This window comes from Anomaloglossus baeobatrachus, chromosome 6 (assembly GCF_048569485.1).
Source record: "Anomaloglossus baeobatrachus isolate aAnoBae1 chromosome 6, aAnoBae1.hap1, whole genome shotgun sequence".
Classification (NCBI taxonomy): Eukaryota; Metazoa; Chordata; class Amphibia; order Anura; family Aromobatidae; genus Anomaloglossus; species Anomaloglossus baeobatrachus.
Genome location: NC_134358.1, coordinates 162,561,142 through 162,584,291, shown reverse-complemented (window position 1 = coordinate 162,584,291; position 23,150 = coordinate 162,561,142). Strand labels below are relative to the sequence as shown.

At 43.3% G+C, this 23,150-nt stretch overlaps 1 protein-coding gene across 2 annotated transcripts in view; it reads right to left on the bottom strand.

The window, feature by feature from the left end:
* Positions 1-11,042: 11,042 nt before the first annotated feature.
* TTC39C (tetratricopeptide repeat domain 39C) overlaps positions 11,043-23,150 on the bottom strand; it is a 49,204-nt gene continuing 37,096 nt past the window's right edge. For both annotated transcript variants that reach the window (XM_075353344.1, XM_075353343.1), the window contains exons 8-13: positions 21,873-21,982; positions 20,934-21,057; positions 16,983-17,080; positions 16,413-16,517; positions 14,419-14,457; positions 11,043-12,817 (exon numbers count right to left, since the gene is read on the bottom strand). In XM_075353344.1, the coding sequence (XP_075209459.1) occupies positions 12,728-12,817; positions 14,419-14,457; positions 16,413-16,517; positions 16,983-17,080; positions 20,934-21,057; positions 21,873-21,982 (566 nt within the window). In that variant the 3' untranslated portion in view covers positions 11,043-12,727. The remainder of the gene's footprint in view (positions 12,818-14,418; positions 14,458-16,412; positions 16,518-16,982; positions 17,081-20,933; positions 21,058-21,872; positions 21,983-23,150) is intronic.

Sequence of the window (23,150 nt, the reverse complement as noted above, 5' to 3'; positions counted from 1 at the left end):
ACAGGACTAGGAGCTGTACTTAGCCAAGTGGGGGACAACGGTGAGGAACATCCGATAGTGTACCTCTCCCGGAAGCTGTTGGACCGAGAGAGGGCTTATGCCACCATAGAAAAAGAATGCCTAGCAATAGTCTGGGCTCTAAAAAAATTGCAGCCCTACCTCTATGGCAATGAGTTCACAGTCCTCACTGACCACAATCCATTGAGTTGGCTAAATCGCACTGCCGGAGACAACGGACGCTTGCTCAGGTGGAGTCTGGCATTACAATCTTACAATTTTTCCATCTCCCATAAACAGGGCAAGAACCATGGAAATGCGGATGGGCTTTCCCGACAAGAGTAGAAGGATGATCGGAAGCCTATCATGTATGGCTACTATTAAGAAAGGGGAGGAATGTGACGACATGGACTCTCATGGGTTAAAGTTTCTTAACATTCAGCCAGACTATTGTTCTTATGTGTGCTAAGTCATGTTTGCTTAGCTATTGTATCTCCAGTCTCTTCCAGTAATCATTGTATTGTAGTTGTGTATTGATAATGTAATTACCTTAGTAGCCATTGTCTAGTCGGTGACTTGCCGACTCCATGTAGATATACTGAGTCTTTCTATGCACATCATTTAAATGAACATCCATGCAGCTTGAAATTCATCCAATGGGAGAAGCAATCTTGTCCAACCAATCGATGAGGACGCAGTGTATCCTAAGGGAAGGTTATGGCTATAAAAGGGACTTATTTAAGCCACCAGGGTTGATGAAGGTTGATGGATGCTGATGGATCCAGTCTAAGCTCTTTGGAGCCGACTAGAGGATCAGGATATCTTATGGCTTCAATCTAGGGACTCCGGTTCCGGTTGGAGACCATATCCACAGCCTAGGGATTTCGACTCTGGCTGCCAGGATTGTAACGTCATACCAGGACTACCTAAGGAGGACACTCAGGTTGGGACAGTTCAGTCACCTGGCTACAGACTTTACAGACCTCACACAGCTTCCTGAATCTGGCATTATTGCTTTCTCAGTGGGTGCCCGCCAAAAGCGGGGTGCTGCTGGACTGGAGTAAGCGGCCCTGGAAGCTCTGAGGCATGGACATTCTAAATCCCCGATGAGCCAGCGGAAGGGTGAGACTCTGTTGCCTGTTACATTTGTGTGTTTTGCTGGTTATGTGTTATGTGCCGTTAATTGTTTGGGGATCCAATAAAGTCTAATTATTGTGGTTCCCTCACCCTGTGTTGTCTGAGTAGTGTTCCGCCCACGGTTAAGGAGGCCGGCGTTCAGTTGGGATGAGCCCTGAGCCACGCTGTCTTTCTAAACGCGGCGGGTTTTAGTGGACGAGAGCACCCACTGAGCCCCGTGTCTCCACAAGGCCTACTCCCTGCTTTTTCTCTGCTTCCACAGGACCCTGCAATCTTGGTTTAGCAGTGGCCCTCTTGCTGCTGGGACTTGCGGTACGTCCCTTTCTCCGTGTGGTAGGCTGCGTAGGCCCTCTCTGGTGCTTCTCTGCTTGAGTCCACACTGGGCCCCTGTGATGCAGCTGGACCTTCAGGTTCTTTATGGATGACAGGAGACCTGCAGTCCTCCTGCCCTTCGGATTCGGCTACCAGGGAAGGGTTTTACACTCTGGCAACCACAGACTCAGACGTCTGATGTGTTGTTGCGTGCTCTTCTGAGGCGAACAGGTTCTGACCCGTCCTCCTCTAGAGTCTTCTCTCTGTGCCTCTCTACAGATCCTGCTTTTCTGGGCTGAGCTACAGTGCCTACAAGTAGTATTCAACCCCCTGCAGATTTAGCAGGTTTGATAAGATGCAAATAAGTTAGAGCCTGCAAACTTCAAACAAGAGCAGGATTTATTAACAGATGCATAAATCTTACAAACCAACAAGTTATGTTGCTCAGTTAAATTTTAATAAATTTTCAACTTTTATGTTCTTATGTGTGGGTCAATTATTATTCAACCCCTAGGTTTAATATTTTGTGGAATAACCCTTGTTTGCAATTACAGCTAATAATCATCTAAGACCTGATCAGGCCGGCACAGGTCTCTGGAGTTATCTTGGCCCACTCCTCCATGCAGATCTTCTCCAAGTTATCTAGGTTCTTTGGGTGTCTCATGTGGACTTTAATCTTGAGCTCTTTCCACAAGTTTTCAATTGGGTTAAGGTCAGGAGACTGACTAGGCCACTGCAACACCTTGATTTTTTCCCTCTTGAACCAGGCCTTGGTTTTCTTGGCTGTGTGCTTTGGGTCATTGTCTTGTTGGAAGATGAAATGACGACCCATCTTAAGATCCTTGATGGAGGAGCGGAGGTTCTTGGCCAAAATCTCCAGGTAGGCCGTGCTATCCCTCTTCCCATGGATGCGGACCAGATGGCCAGGCCCCTTGGCTGAGAAACAGCCCCACAGCATGATGCTGCCACCACCATGGTTGACTGTATGACTGTAGGGATGGTATTCTTGGGGTCGTATGCAGTGCCATCCAGTCTCCAAACGTCACGTGTGTGGTTGGCACCAAAGATCTCGATCTTGGTCTCATCAGACCAGAGAACCTTGAACCAGTCTGTCTCAGAGTCCTCCAAGTGATCATGAGCAAACTGTAGATGAGCCTTGACATGACGCTTTGAAAGTAAAGGTAGCTTACGGGCTCGTCTGGAACGGAGACCATTGCGGTGGAGTACGTTACTTATGGTATTGACTGAAACCAATGTCCCCACTGCCATGAGATCTTCCCGGAGCTCCTTCCTTGTTGTCCTTGGGTTAGCCTTGACTCTTCGGACAAGCCTGGCCTCAGCACGAGTAGAAACTTTCAAAGGCTGTCCAGGCCGTGGAAGGTTAACAGTAGTTCCATAAGCCTTCCTCTTCCGGATGATGCTCCCAACAGTGGAGACAGGTAGGCCCAACTCCTTGGAAAGGGTTTTGTACCCCTTGCCAGCCTTGTGACCCTCCACGATCTTGTCTCTGATGGCCTTGGAATGCTCCTTTGTCTTTCCCATGTTGACCAAGTATGAGTGCTGTTCACAAGTTTGGGGAGGGTCTTAATTAGTCAGAAAAGGCTGGAAAAAGAGATAATTAATCCAAACATGTGAAGCTCATTGTTCTTTGTGCCTGAAATACTTCTTAATACTTTAGGGGAACCAAACAGAATTCTGGTGGATTGAGGGGTTGAATAATAAATGACCCTCTGAATAAACTTTTCACAATTTAGAAAAAAACAACAACATTCTTTTTTGCTGCAGTGCACTTCACACTTCCAGGCTGATCTACAGTCCAAATGTCACAATGCCAAGTTAATTCCGAATGTGTAAACCTGCTAAATCTGCAGGGGGTTGAATAGTACTTGTAGGCACTGTATCTTAGCCCCAGGCCCCAGCTCGCAGGACTGCACTACTCCGCACCTCTCTGCTTCAACTTCCCTCACAGACTAACTAACTCCTCCCTCAGGTCAGACTTAAGGAAGTGCTCCCTGGAACTCCAGGTTTAGAGCTCCCTCTGCTGGCCTGTGGGAGAAATGATGTTGAATGTTGGTACTTACTGGCCAATAGACTTCCCCAATTACCTCCATGCTCAGCATTAACCCTTTGGAGGGGCAATACTGTTGTGGCAACCAGATGCTGGGGCGCCACACTATCGCTCATGACATCGCTAGCAATCGCTAGCGATGTCGCAGCGTGTAAAGCACCCTTTAATGCATGTCAGTAGGGAGCACGTCATTCCCCACTCCCATCAGTGGCCCAGTGATGTGATTGCCGAGCACCGATGGGTTGTCATGACAGCCGGGGCCAACTGATGACCCCTGTTACTGAGCACCAGCATTCACAGGAAAACAGCATTTGTGCTGTGCAGAGTGGTGCTGAAGCAAGCCATCATACGGGGATTTGATGGAAAATTTTAAAACTTATGGGTCTTGGAAGGAAAAAACGGAAAATCGCCAGGTGGTGAAATTTATTTTTGTATATTTGAGTCGTTTGGTTATTATTCTCACTTTAATAGATGTTAAAATAAACAACTGAGATGGGAAAATTTACATTTTTCATTTAGTTGCTTAAAGGATTCCGCACACAGATATTCTAAGAAATACAAAACCTCACTTTTACTTTCGTAAAGAGGTTGTCCAGGTATGGCACTAATCTCTGCAGTCGCTCTATTTGACTGCAGACTTGAGAATCTTCACAGTGCACAATGTCAGGATTGTCTGCTGCTGAGAGCGGGTAGCCATGTAACTGCAAGTAAGAGATATGCATACTCCTGACCACATTCCAACTAGACGTGTACAGCCTCGCTCAATACAAGTGAATTGAGTGAAGCCACCCACATCTAGTCAGAATGTGGCTGAAAGTATGGTTATCACTTACTTTCAGTCACATGGCTAGCCGCTCCCAGCACCGGAAACCGCTGACATTGCGCACTGTGAGGATAGAGTGACTCTAGACTTTTGAGCCAAACTTGGACAACTCAAATATTCAGGTTTAAGGTTTATTAACCATTTGGAGTGACTGACAGCAGAACTGTAGTTGTTCAATAAAAATATTGATAACCAAAAATACAAATTGTCTAATAAATCAATAAATCTGAACATAGTGCTTTTATATATACAGTCATATGAAAACGTTTGGGCACCCCTATTAATTTTAACTTTTTTTTTCTTCATAACAATTTGGGTTTTTGCAACAGCTATTTCAGTTTCATATATCTAATAACTGATGGACTCATTAATATTTCTGGATTGAAATGAGGTTTATTGTACTAACAGAAAATGTGCAATCCGCATTTAAACAAAATTTGACCGATGCAAAAGTATGGGCACCCATATCAATTTCTTGATTTGAACAGTCCTAACTACTTTTTACTGACTTATTAAAGCACTAAATTGGTTTTGTAACCTCATTGAGCTTTGAACTTCATAGGCAGGTGTATCTAATCATGAGAAAAGGTATTTAAGGCGGCCACTTGCAAGTTGTTCTCCTATTTGAATATCCTATGAAGAGTGGCATCATGGGCTGCTCAAAACAACTCTCAAATGATCTGAAAACAAAGATTATTCAACATCACTCTTGGTCAGGGGTTGCCTTTGGCATTGTCTAATTTACTTGGAGGAATTATACAATTATAACATATCCACTTACCTCCCACCGAGCTCAACATCCACGGACCTCCCACAGAGCTCAACATCCACGGACCTCCCACAGAGCTCAACATCCACGGACCTCCCACCGAGCTCAACATCCACGGACCTCCCACCGAGCTCAACATCTACGGACCTCCCACCGAGCTCAACATCCAGGGACTTCCCACAGAGCTCAACATCCACGGACCTCCCACCGAGCTCAAAATCCAGGGACTTCCCACAGAGCTCAACATCCACGGATCTCCCACTGAACTCAAAATCCTGTTTGAAAGTAGCGGAAGTGCACACGTAACCACTGCTCTATTCACTTTTGTAAGGCACTAGGAGTGGTAGACTCAAAACTATATGACAGCATGACCCCTAAACCTATAGACAGTGAAAAGAGTGGTGGTCACTTATGCACACTACTGATTCATTCAAAAAACGAATGCCGTGCATTGTCAGTGGGGGTCCCAGCAATGATACCACTATTACCTGTGAATAAGTGCTATATGGGATAAGCCTTTTGGGATTGTGCCTTTCAGAAAATCTTCATCCCTGGATGCAGTTTGTAATAAAACTGTTTTTTGACTCACATTCCCCTGGTCCAGCGCAGAGTTTCTAGCGCTGTTCCTGGTTTCCGGTATTGGCTGCAGCACTGACGTCAAGTCAACAACAAAACAGGCACATAAATTTGTGGTTGTGATGTTGAAATGAAGTGATAAATTCAAGCACCACCCTGGGGAACCCAGAAGCCCAGGAAATTTCTGCAGCTCCTCTCCACGGCCAGACAGCATAGACCTGGACCGTTGCTGCGCAAAGCGTTCTGCTCATCTCTAAATGTGACGGTTAGAAACTGAAAGACGGATCCTACGGGAAACTGCTCTACTTTTTGTCTTCTCTGAACTAAACTACAGGAAAACCTGCTGCAAAAATTTGACCCCACTCCTAATGTTTATAGCTTTTATTATGAGATATTCTGTCTAATGGTTAAAAAGTAGCTTTGCATAGAAATCTACTATATTATAGCCAGGTCTCTGACAGGTGAATGTATGTATGTATATGTATATATATATATATATATATATATATATATATATATATATATATATATATATATATATATATATATATATATATATATAGCGCTAGTATAAAATGTCAAAATCCCTATTGGGGTATTTGGAGTTAACAAAACGGAGTACCCCAATTGTGACCTCCATGAATAAACCAAACAGAGAGCAGCAACAAAGAGCATGTGGACTTGGATTGTGTAAAATGTAATTTCCCCGGTGTGGACAGCAGCAGGACAACCTGTCATCGCCATATTATAAGGAAAACCTTTTAAGAAGCAGAGAACCATTAAGACTGAAAAGCTACAATTTTTATTGTGACCCAATTGCTGGCATCTAATCTAGGCTGTATTAAATGGTGTTCTAAGATATTTTGTAGATTGAGATCACTCACATTACTCCATGTCCACCACGCCTCACAATCTAGTGTTCTCATCTAACATAAACTAGGACCTGTAGACTTGTAACTGTAGAATTGGAAGCCAATTTATCAATATTTTTATTGGAATCGGTATCTACACATCCACTGGAAGAAAGGAATACTTGCTAATTAATCTGTTGTGTGCCAAGCCCCGAACCCCCATGGGGAACTAATGTAGCGCTATGTACACCGAAGATGGTGCTGGCAGCACAGGTACTTATAGAGAAACTGCCAGAAGAAAAATAGAGAGGGATTTCATGGGGAAAAGGTAAATGTTGGGGTAAAGGTGGGCAGGGACATGAGGGGTTTTAGGAAGGGAATTGCTAGTGAAGGTGATCAGTTAACCTATAGTCGCAGCAGAAACCCCACACTACTTTTTGCCAGGTGTGATCAAGACTCAGAGAGGGGAGCCAGCACGATCTGAGAGTGGCATGCATCATATAAAAAGTGCAAATTCACAGATTTATTCCAACTGTACTATAATATAAATTGAGATTTTTAGCAAATAATTGATTAACTCTTTGAGCCACCCCTGCCAACGTCACGGCAAATCTCAATAGGGGGGTCCTACACTATATTATGTATTTCATGTGTCATGCGGCCTCCTAGATAAAGTTAAAAGCAGAACCATAATGGACCACACATACCTGTAACCTGTATATAACTGCTTCTATGTTGCAAAAGAGGCAATAGTGGATAGAGGCCAGCCCAGGTCCCAGCATGTGGAGCAAGCTCTACACATACCAGGACTATATCAGAACTGACCCTCCCAGTGCCAGACAGCAACCATTGATAAAGGCGGACCAGATCCAAGTATGGTGCTTAATTAGCAATGCCTGTGGAAAGGGTGAGGCAACTGAATGTGAACAGCTACCAACAGGAGGAATATATTGCAAACCAAGAGCAGGCGTGCATAGCATGGTGGTGACTAGCCACCAGACATTTGTAGCATAACTACAACCAAACAGAGAGAGAGGGGAGCCAGCACGATCTGAAAATGGCATGCATCATATAAAACGTGAAAATTCACAGATTTATTCTAACTGTACTATAGTATAAATTGAGATTTTTAGCAAATAATTGATCAATTCTTTGAGCCACCCCTGCCAACGTCACGGCAAATCTCACTAGGGGGGTCCTACACTATATTATGTATTTCATGTGCCATGCGGCCTCCTAAAGTTAAAAGCAGAACCATAATGGAGCACACATACCTGTATATAACTGCTGTTAAGGTAGCTGTTCACATTCAGTTGCCTCACCCCTTTCCACAGGCAATGCTAATTAAGCACCATACTTGGATCTGGTCCGCCTTTATCAATGGTTGCTGTCTGGCACTGGGAGGGTGAGTTCTGATATAATCCTGGTAGGTGTAGAGCTTGCTCCACATACTGGGACCTGCCCTGGCCTCTATCCATAATTGCCACTTTTGCAACATGGAAGCGGCTATATACAGGTTACAGGTATGTGTGCTCCATTATGGTTCTGCTTTTAACTTTATCTAGGAGGCCGCATGGCACATGAAATACATAATATAGGTTAGGACCCCCCTATTGAGATTTGCCGTGACGTTGGCAGGGGTGGCTCAAAGAATTGATCAATTATTTGCTAAAAATCTCATTTTTTATTATAGTACAGTTGGAATAAATCTGTGAATTTGCACTTTTTATATGATGCATGCTAATTTCAGATCGTGCTGGCTCCTTTTTCTTTTTTTTTCTGTGATCAAGACTCTGTAGAGGCAGTGATTTGGGAGCTATGAAAAAAATACTATAGGTGTAATATCAGGCTTTTTCAGTTGTGGGGGAACACAGGCTGAGGAGTGGATCCCCAAACTGGCCAAGCTTAAAAAGGAGCAGGTTGGTTGGGACAACCAAGCACTACCAGGGTGTTGGCTGTAGAATATTCCTGCGACCACACCAGTAGGTGGAGGTAAGCAAGGTCTGATTTAGTTGGTTTTTGTGCATCACATGTCCCTCCCTTTTTGTCATGTAAAGTGAGAACATATAAGCACCTTATCGGTTAGATCAATGTATTGTTGCAGATGAACATTTACTTTGACAATCTCAAGTCTAGTTATTTCTATGCAAACAAACTGCCATCAAAATGATTATATAATCACCCTCTGTGAATACTAGGGGCTGATCTATAACTGTAGTAATCCACAGCTGCAAGGGGTTTTGAAAAGAGGGGCAGACAAGAAGAACAAAGGCACCCACGTCACCACTGGGCTCTTCTGCCATGCCCATTCTAATGGGTGGTCGAGGGATGTGGGTTATCCGTCAGATCGGCAGCACTGCAGGACAGTCCGATGGCAATACATCCAGTGGTGGTGTTAGAGAGGGGTTCCATTTGTTAGAACAAGCAGCGCAGGAAGCGGGTCCAATGGTGTGGAGCACGGAAAGGGCACATTAAATTTGCTATGGAGCCCTGGCTCTTTCAGTTTGGTACTTGGTAAATACTCTCTATAGTCAAACAGTAGTTGAGTATCTGCACAAATCAGTTAAGAAGTATGATAAAACAGACATTGTAAAGTCTGAAGCCAAGAATGTGATAAGAAAACGACCAAGTACAGAGAAATACTGTATTAAGGTTTTAAAGAAAAAAAAACTACGAAAGATGCTCCATTTTGGTCACGTACAAAGATTCTAGAAAAATGTGCACTAAGCCAATCTCTACCTTTTTCCTTGGGGAATTCCTGACAGCCCACCATGCTTCTATTCTTGATATATTTGGAGGGAGGTAGACTCTAAATGTGGCTGTGACAAAGAGGCTACTCCTATGATGACATTGACAACACAGTTTGGGACATATTCCTATGAGCGCTCATGTACATGGCTGTACTATATTGTATATTGTACTATATTGTATATTGCAGTCCAACGTCAGAGTTGTGTTGAGGTGTAATAGGGCACCAACAAACTTCGATGTCGCCCTACTGTAATGAAACATTCTGCCAATTTCTGGGTGATTTGGCAAAGTCACTGCTTTGAACAAAAACCAAAACTCATATGGATGAAGTAGCTTTAGCTTTGTACAAGCTCTTTAGCTCTGCCAAGTACCATGTGGGAATACAATGTGTAACCTTGAATAAAGAGCATAACGGTATCATTTTAAAACTTTTATTCTAATACAATGTTAACATTTAAACAATGTTAATATTCATTTTCATCTATTCCTATCCACTAGGAAGGGTTTATTTCACATTATAAACCTTAACAACATTGACCATGTCACTGGGTGGACGTGGTGTCTTCAAGAGATATTTCAGTACTGTTCTAAGCATTAGTTATGTAACAACATAGGAATTTGTAGGGTTTGGACATCTGGCTCCATGTTTTCGATTCTGTGTTTCCTTCCAGTTACAGCTTCCTGGTGTACTATATGGTCAGAAGATATTTATGTAACTAATGATGCCAATAGTCAAAGGATGACTACTCCCTTGTTAAAGAAAAAATAGTAGATAGATTCCAGCACCAATTGGGATACCATCCAAAAATTTTGTAAAAAATAGAAAATCCTATGAGTAAGGATCTTATCTTTAGATCTGAAACGCGTCGGGTCTTATTTATGGACTTTTAAATTGTGTGTTCATATTTTTAACATGAAGATCCAATAAAGAATTTTCTATTTTTTTTTACATAATTTTTGGATGGTTTCCTAATTGGCGCTGGAATCTAGCTACTATTTTTGCTGTTGCTCTATCCTGAGATCCCCAATTTTGGCGTTATCCGTGCATCACAATTGAATCCATATCACAGCCATTACGGTAGGCTGAAAACTATTTTTTCCTTTTCTCTACTTCCCTTGTTAAAGGGCACCAATCACCAGGATTTTTGTATATAGCCTAAAGCCAGTGCTATACTGGCACTATCAGGCTGATTCTCTACATACCTGTAGGGATCAGCTCGGCTGTTTAGGTTTTGAAATCCAAGAAAGTAAAGTTTATAAAATCACCAGCTTCTTGAGTGACAGCAGCTGAAGATCAGATAATATCTGGGGGGGTATTCAGAGTTATCCACTCCCCCTGTTAGAATTAGCATAAGTATTATACAATTGATTTAACTTTTCACTAGCAGGACCTGTGTGAGGTCATACCCATGAGACCAGAAGGGGCGGGGCCTTAGCCAATAAAGCTGATACCAGGAAGCAACATTATTGTTTGCTGAGGCCCCGCCTCTTCTGGTCACATGGGTATGACCTCACACAAGTCCTGTTAATGAAACAATGAATAGTTAAATCGATTGTATAATACTTATACTAATTCTTACAGGGAAAGGGGCTAAGTATGAATGCTCCCCCCAGCTATTATCTTATCCTCAGCTGCTGTCACTCAGGAAGCTGACGATTTTATAAAATTTACTTTCTTGTATTTCAAAACCTAAACATCCGATCTGACCACTACAGGTATGTAGAGAATCAACCTGATAGTGCCAGTATAGCACTGGCTTTAGGTTATATACGAAAATCCTTTGTGATTGGTTCCCTTTAAGTCTACAGATGCCACCTTCATAGGAATTATTTGGAGAGAAAATCTCAGCCTTGTTGGATTGCTTTAGCAAATCACAACTGATTGACCCAAAAAAGATAACACCATGACTATGCATCATAAGCAGCCTCTTATGTCTAACTGGAAAATAACGAGTGTTATTACATTGGAAAAGGTGAATATATTTTGTGCAACCATTCGGATATTCTTCATACATCATGTTAAAGGGTTGTCCATTACGGCATAGCTAATGTAGATCACAGAGTCTTCCTTCTATATGTAGCATATGTAGACCTGCTCCAGGGAAGGTAAGGTGACAATTCAGCATCACTGCCCTATTCACCATATGGCCATACCTTCAGGGGACACATCTGCCGGAGACCCGAATGCTTACTTCAGCTTCATAACTGAAAGTGGCAACGGCAAAGATCTCGTCTTATAAACACCAGGGTTGAACACATTTTGTTTCCTGACCATAACGTACAGAATACCAGATTTTCAATGAATCACATTTTAGAAACAGTTTCCTAAAAGCACAATGAAAACTTTCTAACCCCATTTTTACCAGTATGGTTCCCTTTCACCTTGAAAAAAATAAGCTTAAAAAAAACAAAAAGTGAAAATTGTAGCACACGCAGAATGAAGATACCATAAATATTAAGTGCCCAGTAAATAGACGACAATATCCCTGAATTCAACGAAAGTCAATTTTCAAGTACGTACAGAAGCAAAAGTGCTACAATTTTATTGTATTGCCTTTACCACCCTTCAGGGCTGGTTCATTATTTTTGTATTCAGCAAGTCTTTGTTGATTGATGTTTTCCATCTGTTCTATTACAATGGACGCCCCGACACGTGCCCCCAACTGAGACGGCTATTTATGCAGTCATTTTTATTACGGTAATGGCTGACTGACGTCCATAGGTGTAGAGAGAAGGGGACGAGTTTCTATCTAATGATGAATAAACAGTTTATACCCCAAGTGGTAACATTTAATAGAATGCTCTACTAAGCCTGCCGATGAACGTTAGAGGAGTTTGTCCTCCTATCTTATCATCATTTATGGTTTTTCCACAGTCAGTTTGGATATTGTGGTTGATTTGCCTGTTTTACTATGCGGCAGACAGACAAGATCACGTATATCACTTTGTGTTAGGTGTGCTTTTTTTCAGGCAGAAAAATTGTAGCAGCAGTTCAGCTCACGTCACCTTGTAGTCGAATATAAGAAACAGGTAGCCTACTAATATAATACAGCAAAAGGAACATAATATATAACTAAAACAGTCAACACTTAAAAAACCTACAAGGGCGAAGTGAGCTAAACTGCTGTGCCAACTCTGATTGACACAGGGGTAACCGGACATGCTCCACAGGTCTTTACCAGGACAGACATCCAATGTAGTGATGTCTTACTCAAGTGACGCTATTTAGCTTATAGTCCTACTTTTCCAGACTCAAAAGCTTGTGTATTCTCTTTCTGTCCAGTTCGGCTTCATTGTGAATAGTCCTAAGTCTCTGGCACAGGCGACTTTCTAAGGAAACTCTTAGATCTATGTTATCATCCACAATCTGCCATCTTAATCCCCTGCTTTGTGGTAAAGTGCGGAAAGCGGTGTGGGATTTCAGAGTCACGTTCTCTTCTCCGTCACTGGGGGACCACTTCCCTGAGAGAGGCCAAGGCTGCGTGGATACGAACATGTAATCTGTTCTCAAAATCATAGCCAGTGTATTCCTCCTGCAATAGCCATGAAAAAGAAAAAAACCAAAACATGTCAGTCTGTTAAATGTATAGAATATATAGGATTAACACGAGGAGGTACGGGGCGGACATATCAATGGTGCGATATGTGTGGCCGAACAAGGGCCCAAGAAGTAGGGGGGCTCATTTCTACTTCCAAAGCAAGAGGAATTGTGCATTATAGTGAGCTATTGGACTGCAAAGGGCCCATATATTGTTCCTGCACAGTGGCCCATTTCTGTCTGTGTGTGCCAGAGAGGAGGCTACTAATTAGAGGGTTATGCTCATGATGATAGGTGGTAAAAATTGGAAAACAAGAAACTTTGCAATTTACTTGTTATTAAAAACCCTATGTGTTCTCACACATTGACACTGTATATGTGACTGTAGAGATGTCCGGTACCTCAGGCAACCAATGTACAAACAGGAGAACAGGAGTTAGATGTGTTTTGACATTTTTATTTCTATGCAAAAAGTGATGGCACACACATTAAGACAAATGTGACATAAAAATATATAAAGGAACACCTATGTCTGGAGAATTTGGTGACATGTAATCATATGGCACCAAATGTTACAAAGACATTTTATTAATAGATATCATAGGAATCTAGTTATACATCAAGCATAAAAAGATATTAGGTAAAGTGCGTGTATCTCAAAAAAAACAAACCACATGCATCAATATCCCAAAATAATTCTCCCGTGTATGTTCTCATTATAAATTGCCTTCTGCAAGCAAAGAAACAAGGGGAAGATAACCCAGTATAATTTCCTACACATACGTCTACATATATACACATACGTATCCCAGTATAATTTCCTATACATACATAGGTGCCTAGTGCATATGGGTAATGGCAGGCCCTGGTGTCCCAAAGAAGGAGAATTCCAGTAACACCTGCCAACACACGTTTCGCTAGAAAAACAAGAAATCCCATGCGTAGCTTCTTCAGTGTGACACAATGCTCCTTCCCTAAAGCAGCTACATGTGGGATTTCTTGTTTCCCTGGTGAAACACACGTCGGGGGGGTGTTTGGATATGATTACATGTCACCAACTTCTCCAGACATAGGTGTCCCTCTATATGTTTTTATGTCACATTTGTCTTAACATGGCTACCATCACTTTTTGCATACAAATAAAAATGTCAAAACACATCTAACCCCTGTTCTCCTGTTTGTACATTACATTGTATGGAGTTTGTGCATGCGGTGGGGTGACCATAATTTGGCACCCACTTTCAAATATGGTATAAATGGTTACAAGGAGATCTGCTTATTTAGTCACCTATGCAAGGAGCACAGCTCTTACAAGCTCTTTCCAAAAGAGCTGATAAGTGCTTCTCCGAAGCTGTCTGGACAAGATGGATCTGGCCAGCTTCAGTGTCTACGTGGTCTTCCAATGAAACTCTGCTTACAGCATCGAGAGAACAAACATCAGGCCAGCAGTGGGATGATGCCACTGGTCTGAACGGTCAATGAATCAGAAGCGCAGGACACACGGCAAGCAGATAGCCAGGAGGCAGGGGAGCAGTGCGCTCCTGACCTGCAATGGTTAGATCAATCTTTAATATATCATTAATAATATTACTGCACCTTTGCTTGAAACAGTAGTGCTTTCCCCTTTCCAACGGTCTGTTAAAATAAGAAAACAAATATATCAAAATGTAAACAATAACTTTTTGGAATGAAAAAAATAAGATATGCAGAATGCTCTGAAACGTTTATATACATCTCTTCATGGGGGACCCAACTATCTATGCTATTCCTTGAAAAATAAACAAACCCCGCCGGCACCTATAAAAATAGACCAATGAAAGCAATCATCATGCACTTGGATCACAAAACAAATCTTTAGTAGTTTCCATTTTTTGTTGTTGTGAAATGTTACATGAAAAATAAAAAACGGTGACGTGTTCTTCATCCTTTGTGATGATTAGTGATGTTATCCGTTTTGATATCTTTAAGCAGCTTCAATGAGGCTTCCTCAGGAAAACCATCAGCAGCAGAAGACCGAAGAAGAATTCAGATGGCAAGACTTAGTATTTTTTTTTTTTTTTTACAGGTTCCAGGATTTTGTAAAGGAGCCTATTATCAGTCTCGACTGATAACCATGTTGCAGAGATGGTTAAAAGCACAACAGAAACAAACAAAAAAACAAACCACACCCAAAAAAAAAAAAAATAATTATTTGAATAAAAACTCCCTTGTCCACCAATTTATTAATTAAAAAAAATCCTCAAAGTTACAATGAAACCTAATTGTGGAATACAGACTCACCCATACTCCCTCATTCAACAATTTATTAATTGAAAGGAAATCAGCAAAGTTAAGCCGTAATCCAATTGTGTAATGTCCCACGACGTCCATTCATTCAAGGTTCTCGGACCGAGGCTCCATGGGTCACTGCCGGTCAGCGGCAGGAACGAGCATGGTAACCAAGGTGGTTACCCGATATTTACCTTCGTTACCAGTCTCCGCCGCTCTCTCGCTGCCAGTGCCGGCTCCTGCTCTCTGCACATGTAGCTGCAGTACACATCGGGTAATTAACCCGATGTGTACTGTAGCTAAGAGAGCAGGGAGCCAGCGCTAAGCAGTGTGCGCAGCTCCCTGCTCTCTGCACATGTAGAGACGTTATGATCGCTGCTGCGTCGCTGTGTTTGACAGCTAAGCAGCGATCATAACAGCGACATACAAGGTCGCTGTTACGTCACAGAAAATGGTGACGTAACAGCGACGTCGTTGTCGCTATGTGTGAACCCAGCTTTACACCACTGGATTATGTCAGAACTTTGAGAATACCTTTTTAATTAATAAATTGGTTAAACAAGAGTGTGTGGGAGAGTCTGTTCAAATAAACTAGGGGTGTGTATGTGTGTTTTTTAACTTCCCGGGTTAATGGGGTGTCTGATAGATGCCGATCCATTACTAACTCATGGGCTTCATGCCAGTGGTCAATTCAAAGCTGACATGAACCCAAAAAATATTACTCTGATTACCAGGAAAATCAAGAAGAGACTGGTAAAGCGCCAGAATTGGTGCATGCGGGCTGCTAAAAGTGGCAGCTGCGGGCTGCTATTTTTAGGCTGGGAATGGCCAAAAATCCATGGGCCTTCCCAGCCTGATCATGCCAGCCCCCAGCTGTCTGCTTTATCTCGGCTGGTTGTAAAAAAAAGGTGGTACCCCACATCATTTTTTATATTTTTATTTATTGGTTCACAGCAGCATACAAGCATCTTCCCCATGCAATAAAGCTTGTTGATTAGCTACACTGCAGCCTTTCAACAAACTTTATTAGCATATGAATAGCACCTGATTTTTTTTTTATTTTTAATCCGTGTTCGAGTTTGAGCCCTGGATTTTATAATTTGGGTTCGCTCATCCCTTGAATGCTATTAATGGCTGTATATTTTCTGATGAAATGATGCATTAACTAACCTACTCTCCTCAGTTACATACAGTTATCACCTAGTGTCTAATAATCACAACATACTAAAACGTGTTACATCAAGATAAAGCCATTAAAATCTACAATGCCTTAAAACAAAGCTACTAATTTGTATTGTACCCATGTAATTGGGTGTCAGTACCTCTGGAGTATCCAGCAAGAGGCAGCCTAGTTCATAGCAAGCATACGGCTGAATGTAGAGGTTCTGCTGTCGTCCCTGCTCATCCTTCACTGCACGTTGGAAGAACTATAAAAGAACAGAAGGTTGCCAAAAGTTATTCATCTGGACATATGTAACAGCAAAGAATTTCTATACATAAAGCCATGCTCATTAAATCAGATCTGTTGCCAGATTTTACCATACAAATGGCATGCACTATTAAGCAAGTTTCCTAGACCTGAAGAGCCTGGTGTACTTACTTTGAAAATCTGTGTTAAAATGGCTTTATTATCCTTTATGAAAGGTTAACTGAAGCTCTCCCACTTAACCCAATTTACAGCTTCCCAGGGTCCTACTCTGCTGCTGCTGAGATCTTACTCTGCTCGGTGCAGGCTGCAGAGATGGAATAGACTTGGACTCCTAAGTTGTATCACTCTTTAGCTGAGTGCATTAAATGCTCAGTTTATTACCAGGGTTATACCACCATTCTGTTCTGGATTTACATACAATTAATAATTCTGTAGTCCAAAAGCATGACCTTAAATATCTCACCTGAACAGCATCTTCAACATTCCCCAGACATTTATGGATTGCTCCAAGGAGTAAGTTCCGTAGTCCAACTACTGATGGATCCACAACTTCATGGCAAGCTTCAGCCAACATCAAATAAAAGGAGCAAGCACAAATTAGTAAATTATATTGTGGAAGGATAGTGCACGACTTAGAATAAATAACCTTACATCAGAAGACTACTACCTATGGATGTATGCATGTACAACAAATTCATGTATGAGCACATATTCACATGGGTTGTCCACCTCTGAGAACATTGTTTTTCTTTGTGCATAAATGCATATATATTAGACTAAAAATCATCGGACAGTGAGAGAATAGTGGAAGAGCGGTGGTAGTACTAGGAACCATGGAGCAGTCTGCAGTAGAAGTAGGCTTTAAAGTCAAATGTTCCGTACCTACAATATTCAAGTGTTGTGCCCACAGGAATGATGTGAAAGAAATACCGTGCGTGACAATTAGGCCTAAGCCACAAGTCACACTGCACTCGCAGTACACCGGTGTACCGCGAGTGCAGGACGAGAATGGCAATAGCCAGCAACGGAGGAGAGAGGGAGATAAATCCCTCCCTCCCCTCCTCAGAGCCGGCCCGTCCCTCCTCAGTGCCGGCCCGCCCCCCGCAGCTGTGGTCGGATCTCATGATCGGACCTCAGTCGCAGTGACACTCGCATGACACTCGGTTCCCGCTGTGCTGCCAGCGTGAGCCGAGTGTCATGCGAGGATCGCAGTAGATTCCCGTTTGGCCCCGGCCTTAGTAAAAGACTGTTGAATGAGAACAATGTTTTGTGACCATTAATCCTTACAGGGAGACTCCTGGTTCTAACTAGGGACTGAACAGAGGTATGACTAGCACACACAAAGTCCACACACCCCCCCAGGACCCTGCCACCAACAATCCCTTCACCATGCTTTGTGGAGGATACCGGGCCAAAGAGAGGAAGCGGCCGAGCCAAAGCAGAAAGAACCCTTCCCCCGTGACCACATTGGGGGTCCTTTCCGCGCCCCCAGATGCCCCTCTTCAGGTGACATCCACTACCTGGAGAATAAGGACTAAGGGAGGATTTCCCCTTTAATTTTACAAGGATAACCAAAACCCACCGATGAGTGACAGCTGTAATACGTTTACGGATGCATTATTCCTACATTAGGGCTCTTAGAGGGTCACTATGAATCAGGGGAACCCCTGTAAATATTTCATAGCGGTTCCTTAAAATGAGGTACTGTATGAAAAATTTCAAAATTCATGTTGAAAATATGGTACTTAATACTTCTTCAGAAAATTAAATGAATATATTTTCTGAAACAACAATCTAATCTATGGTCTACATTATAATATTAATATCAAATAGTTTTTTTGACACAGAAAACCTGAACACTGACATAAATATAACATGATTCAGGCACAAAGGCAAACACCTCCTAGATAGATATGAGGATAATACAGTAATAGAGTCCACTACACAGTGATAGAATGAAGGACGCAAAGATTATAGTAGTAGTACACTCAGTCTTATCAGTATGATTAGTTTGAAAATTGCTAAATTGTATTTCCTAATAAGAGACGTGATAAAACTACAGATTGCCTTGTTAAGTATTGGTACTTCAGAATGCAATATAACAGCCGATGGTGCAATAAAGTCATTAACAGCGATAATCTGCACAGATATCACAGCAGCTAACAGGCTCTACAGTCCCCGTCACACTAAGCAACATCGCTAGCAACATCGCTGCTAACGAACAACTTTTGTGACGTTGCTAGCGATGTTGCTGTGTGTGACATCCAGCAACAACCTGGCCCCTGCTGTGAGGTCGTTGGTTGTTGCTGAATGTCCTGGGCCATTTTTTAGTTGTTGCTGTCCCGCTGTGAAGCACAGATCGCTGTGTGTGACAGCGAGACAGCAACAACTAAATGTGCAGGCAGCAGGAGCCGGCTTCTGCGGAGGCTGGTAACCAATGTAAACATCGGGTAACCAAGAAGCCCTGTCCTTGGTTACCCGATATTTACCTTTGATACCAGCCTCCTCCGCTCTCACTGTCAGTGCCGGCTCCTGCTCTGTGCACATGTAGCTGCAGGACACATCGGGTTAATTAACCCGATGTGTGCTGTAACTAGGAGAGCAAGGAGCCAGCGCTAAGCATTGTGCGCTGCTCCCTGCTCTGTGCACATTTAGCTGCAGCACACATCGGGTAATTAACCCGATGTGTGCTGTAACTAGGAGAGCAGGGAGCCAGCGCTCAGTGTGCGCTGCTCCCTACACGTGTAGCTCCGTGCGGTGGTAACCAAGGTAAATATCGGGTTGGCTACCCGATATTTACCTTAGTTACCAAGCGCAGCATCTTCCACGCGGCGCTGGGGGCTGGTCACTGGTTGCTGGTGAGCTCACCAGCAACTCGTGTAGCCACGCTCCAGTGATCCCTGCCAGGTCAGGTTGCTGGGGGGATCGCTGGAGCGTCGCAGTGTGACATCTCACCAGCAACCTCCTAGCAACTTACCAGCGATCCCTATCGTTGTTGGGATCGCTGGTAAGTTGCTTAGTGTGACGGTACCTTACCTCTGAGAGGATGGTGGAAAAGGACTGGCAGCTTTAGATAAAACGAACAAAAAATGAACACAGCAAAAACAACACAAAAATATAGGGATTTATAATATAGTTTAGTATGGCCAATACTGTGCACCAGGGAATATGATAGAAAATGTCTTGGGTGTAAGCAAAGACGATATAAGATATATATAGGCTCAACCATGCAAACACTGGAGGAGTACATCCTCATGCTGGCCAATGCCAGTGTGAGGACTTACTTTGTGGGCGGGGTAAGCCTGCAATGCACTCTCATCCCACAGAAGAGGAGCGGTTGCCCCTGTAGCCTTCCCAGGCCAGTATGTGACCTTACAGGGTCCCCAGGCCTGTGGGTGACCCTCGGGCCTCCCCAGGGCCGTGGGTGACCCTCGGGCCTCCCCAGGGCCGTGGGTGACCCTCGGGCCTACCCAGGGCCGTGGGTGACCCTCGGGCCTCCCCAGGCATGTATGTGGGTGAGCCTCCAGCCTCCCCAGGCATGTATGTGGGTGAGCCTCCAGCCTCCCTAGGCATGTATGTGGGTGACCCTCCAGCGTCCCCAAGCATGTATGTGGGTGACCCTCCAGCCTCCCCAAGCATGTATGTGCGTGCCCCTCCAGCCTCCCCAGGCATGTGCGTGCCCCTCCAGCCTCCCCAGGCCTCTTTGTGCTCCTCCAGCCTCCCAAGGCCTCTTTCTGCTCCTCCAGCCTCCCCAGGCCTCTTTGTGCTCCTCCAGCCTCCCCAGGCCTCTTTGTGCTCCTCCAGCCTCCCCAGGCCTCTTTGTGCTCCTCCAGCCTCCCCAGGCCTCTTTGTGCTCCTCCAGCCTCCCCAGGCCTCTTTGTGCTCCTCCAGCCTCCCCAGGCCTCTTTGTGCTCCTCCAGCCTCCCCAGGCCTCTTTGTGCTCCTCCAGCCTCCCCAGGGCTGTGTGTAGCTCCCCAGTGCTGTATATACCAGCAGCGAAGTTTGTGCCCCCCAACTAGGTCTCTGCTCTCCAGTGATGTATATACCCAGTTTTCTCTGTACCCCCCAGTAATATATATACCCCCCTGTCTCCTGTGATGTATATGTCCCCAGCTCTTCCTATGATGTATATGCCCTTAGCGTCTCCTTTGTGATGTATATACAGCAGTCCCAGCTGACAAAAAGCTGGAAAAGTAGTTGTGAGAAGCAACAAGATCACCTAATATTACAGCCACAGCAAAGAGAAGAAGCTCCAGCCACCACAGAGAGTTAATTGTTTGACCAAGCATAGCAGGATCATTTTCAAGTTGATAATTTTGTGCGGCCCCTAATGATGGTAAAAATTTTCACATGGCCCTTTGCAGAAAAAAGGTTCCCCACCCAGATATAGACGCATCATTTTGTGGCCCGGTACCTTGACTCATGTGCTGGAGATTGGAGAAGGAGCAGTTCGGCAGAGCCTTCCACAGATACAGCACCTCAATAGCCGCCAGTACACACAGCTGCTTGGTTGGTTTTTGTTTTCTAAATCGGTCACCCTGTCATTGCCATACAAAACACACAGTTACATAAGGCACAATATATACAGTATATACAGTAGATACAGGCTGAGTTCATAATTACCCCATAACACTAATAAATCCCCCTTACAGCGTGAATATCTTCCCCTTTCATATTTTTAGTCTGTGGCTTTTCTCCCCCATTTATTCTTCACTTAAATACACCTTTCACTTGCTTTTTGTCCTTTAATCTCCACCCCACCCCTTCCTCTCCTATTCTTTGATGGCTCTTGCTTCATAGATCCAGTGAAAGGCAGACGTAGATAGAAAAAAAGCAGGTGGGAAAGTGGATTTAAATAAGTGGGCCCCACCATGATGCACCGAGCGCCTGCACTTGGTTTGAACATTCATTCTGTGCTGACAGAGGCCCTTTAAAGAAGTTTTAAAATTGGGCCAAGGGTATGTGTGCGAGAGGTGAAGCCCAGAAAGTAATAAAAAAAAAAAAAATACACACAACCAGTCCCTGCAAAGACTGACAAGGAGCACCAGAGCACAACCAACCATCTAGAGCTCCCCGTCAGTCTTTGCAGGGACTGTGTGCAGGTATCAGGTCAGTAGTGGGTCTACTATTCTATTGCTTTTCTCACATTTTTTGTTCCTAGAAACGCTTATGCTCATCCTATGGCAGAGTCAGATCAGTTGTGTCATGTCTATGATGACCGTACTAAACGTCATTGCAAGGCTAACCAGCTGCATAGCGCCCATCACCCAAAGAAGGGTATGACATTGTGATGGTGACACTGGACAATGCTGCCCATGTAACTATCACTGTTCTTACCCAACTGTACACAAACCTTTTTCACTGAAAACTGCTCAATCTGATTGTTTTTTCTTTTAAATAGCTTTTGGACGTCTCTAAATACTTCTTGTGCACCGTCCACATCTCCAGTGGCACCTTGACACACTGAAATTGGAAAAATGGGGGTGTGAACGTCAACAGTTATTTAATAATTTCACAGTGTGTAAGAAATGGCGTATACAATCTTATGTGACGGCGTGTCATTGTTCTGAAGGCGATGTAACTGAATAGGGAAATGGACACTGAATCAAGAGAAAGGTGGCAGAAGAGCAGATGAGTCATGGGACAATTGGAAAATACTCTCATGGATTTTTTTTGTATTACTTTATTATTTAAAGCTTATGGAAAAATGATTGCTAGGCTCCTTTACCATAAAGTATTTCTCCAATTTTGACACTGTGCACAGGGCAGAGAACACGAAGACAGCATTTCCTAAAGAGAACCTGTCAATTTTCCTGGCATATCGTTTTACGTTCCCAACAAAGTAACAATTCTGGATTGTCTAAACTTAGAACATTGTGCTGTTCCTGTTAGTTCTCCTAGAACTGTATGACTAAATTAACAACTGGGCGTTACCATGTGGGGGGTCCATACATAGCCGATCAGTGCTGATCGTGTAGAGATACACCCCATTGACCGATGTTCTTTAAGATTGGTGGGACTTGCAGTTGTCACAGTGGTTCGTCATGTTGATGAATATACAATTGTAAAATTAGGGAACCTGGACAATGACTATAGGCCTCCTTTGAATTTGGGGACAATGCTAGGTATATAATGGTCCATAGGAAAACAGATTCTTGTCATTTTGAGGAAAAGGAAAGTACCTGATGTAGGTATTGAAATGTACAGGAGGGTCAGCCTCATCATTTTATCAATTTTGGGGGCGTACATTCTTTAATTAGTATGCACTTTGTCTGAGAACCCTGCCCCACCCATAGCCATGTGTTTCATTTCACATATATAGCTTGGTTCTTTGCTTCCCAATACAGGGCAAGTTTTTTAACTGCAGGTGAGGTTACACAAAGGTTAGGGACCCCAAAAATAGAGATTACCTTTGTGTGGTTTTGGGGATCTTTTGCATTGAGCAATACAATAGCTAAACATCTCCTACATTCCTATTATTCATAGCAGTTATGCATATTCCATTTTCATGTTTTTCATTTTTTTCAGATAGTTCATTGTATTTTTCAGTCTAGCATTCCCATAGCAGTTCTGCTTTTCATTATTCCCCTATACATTGTGACTGGTGTGCAACTCTTTATCCTATTGTATA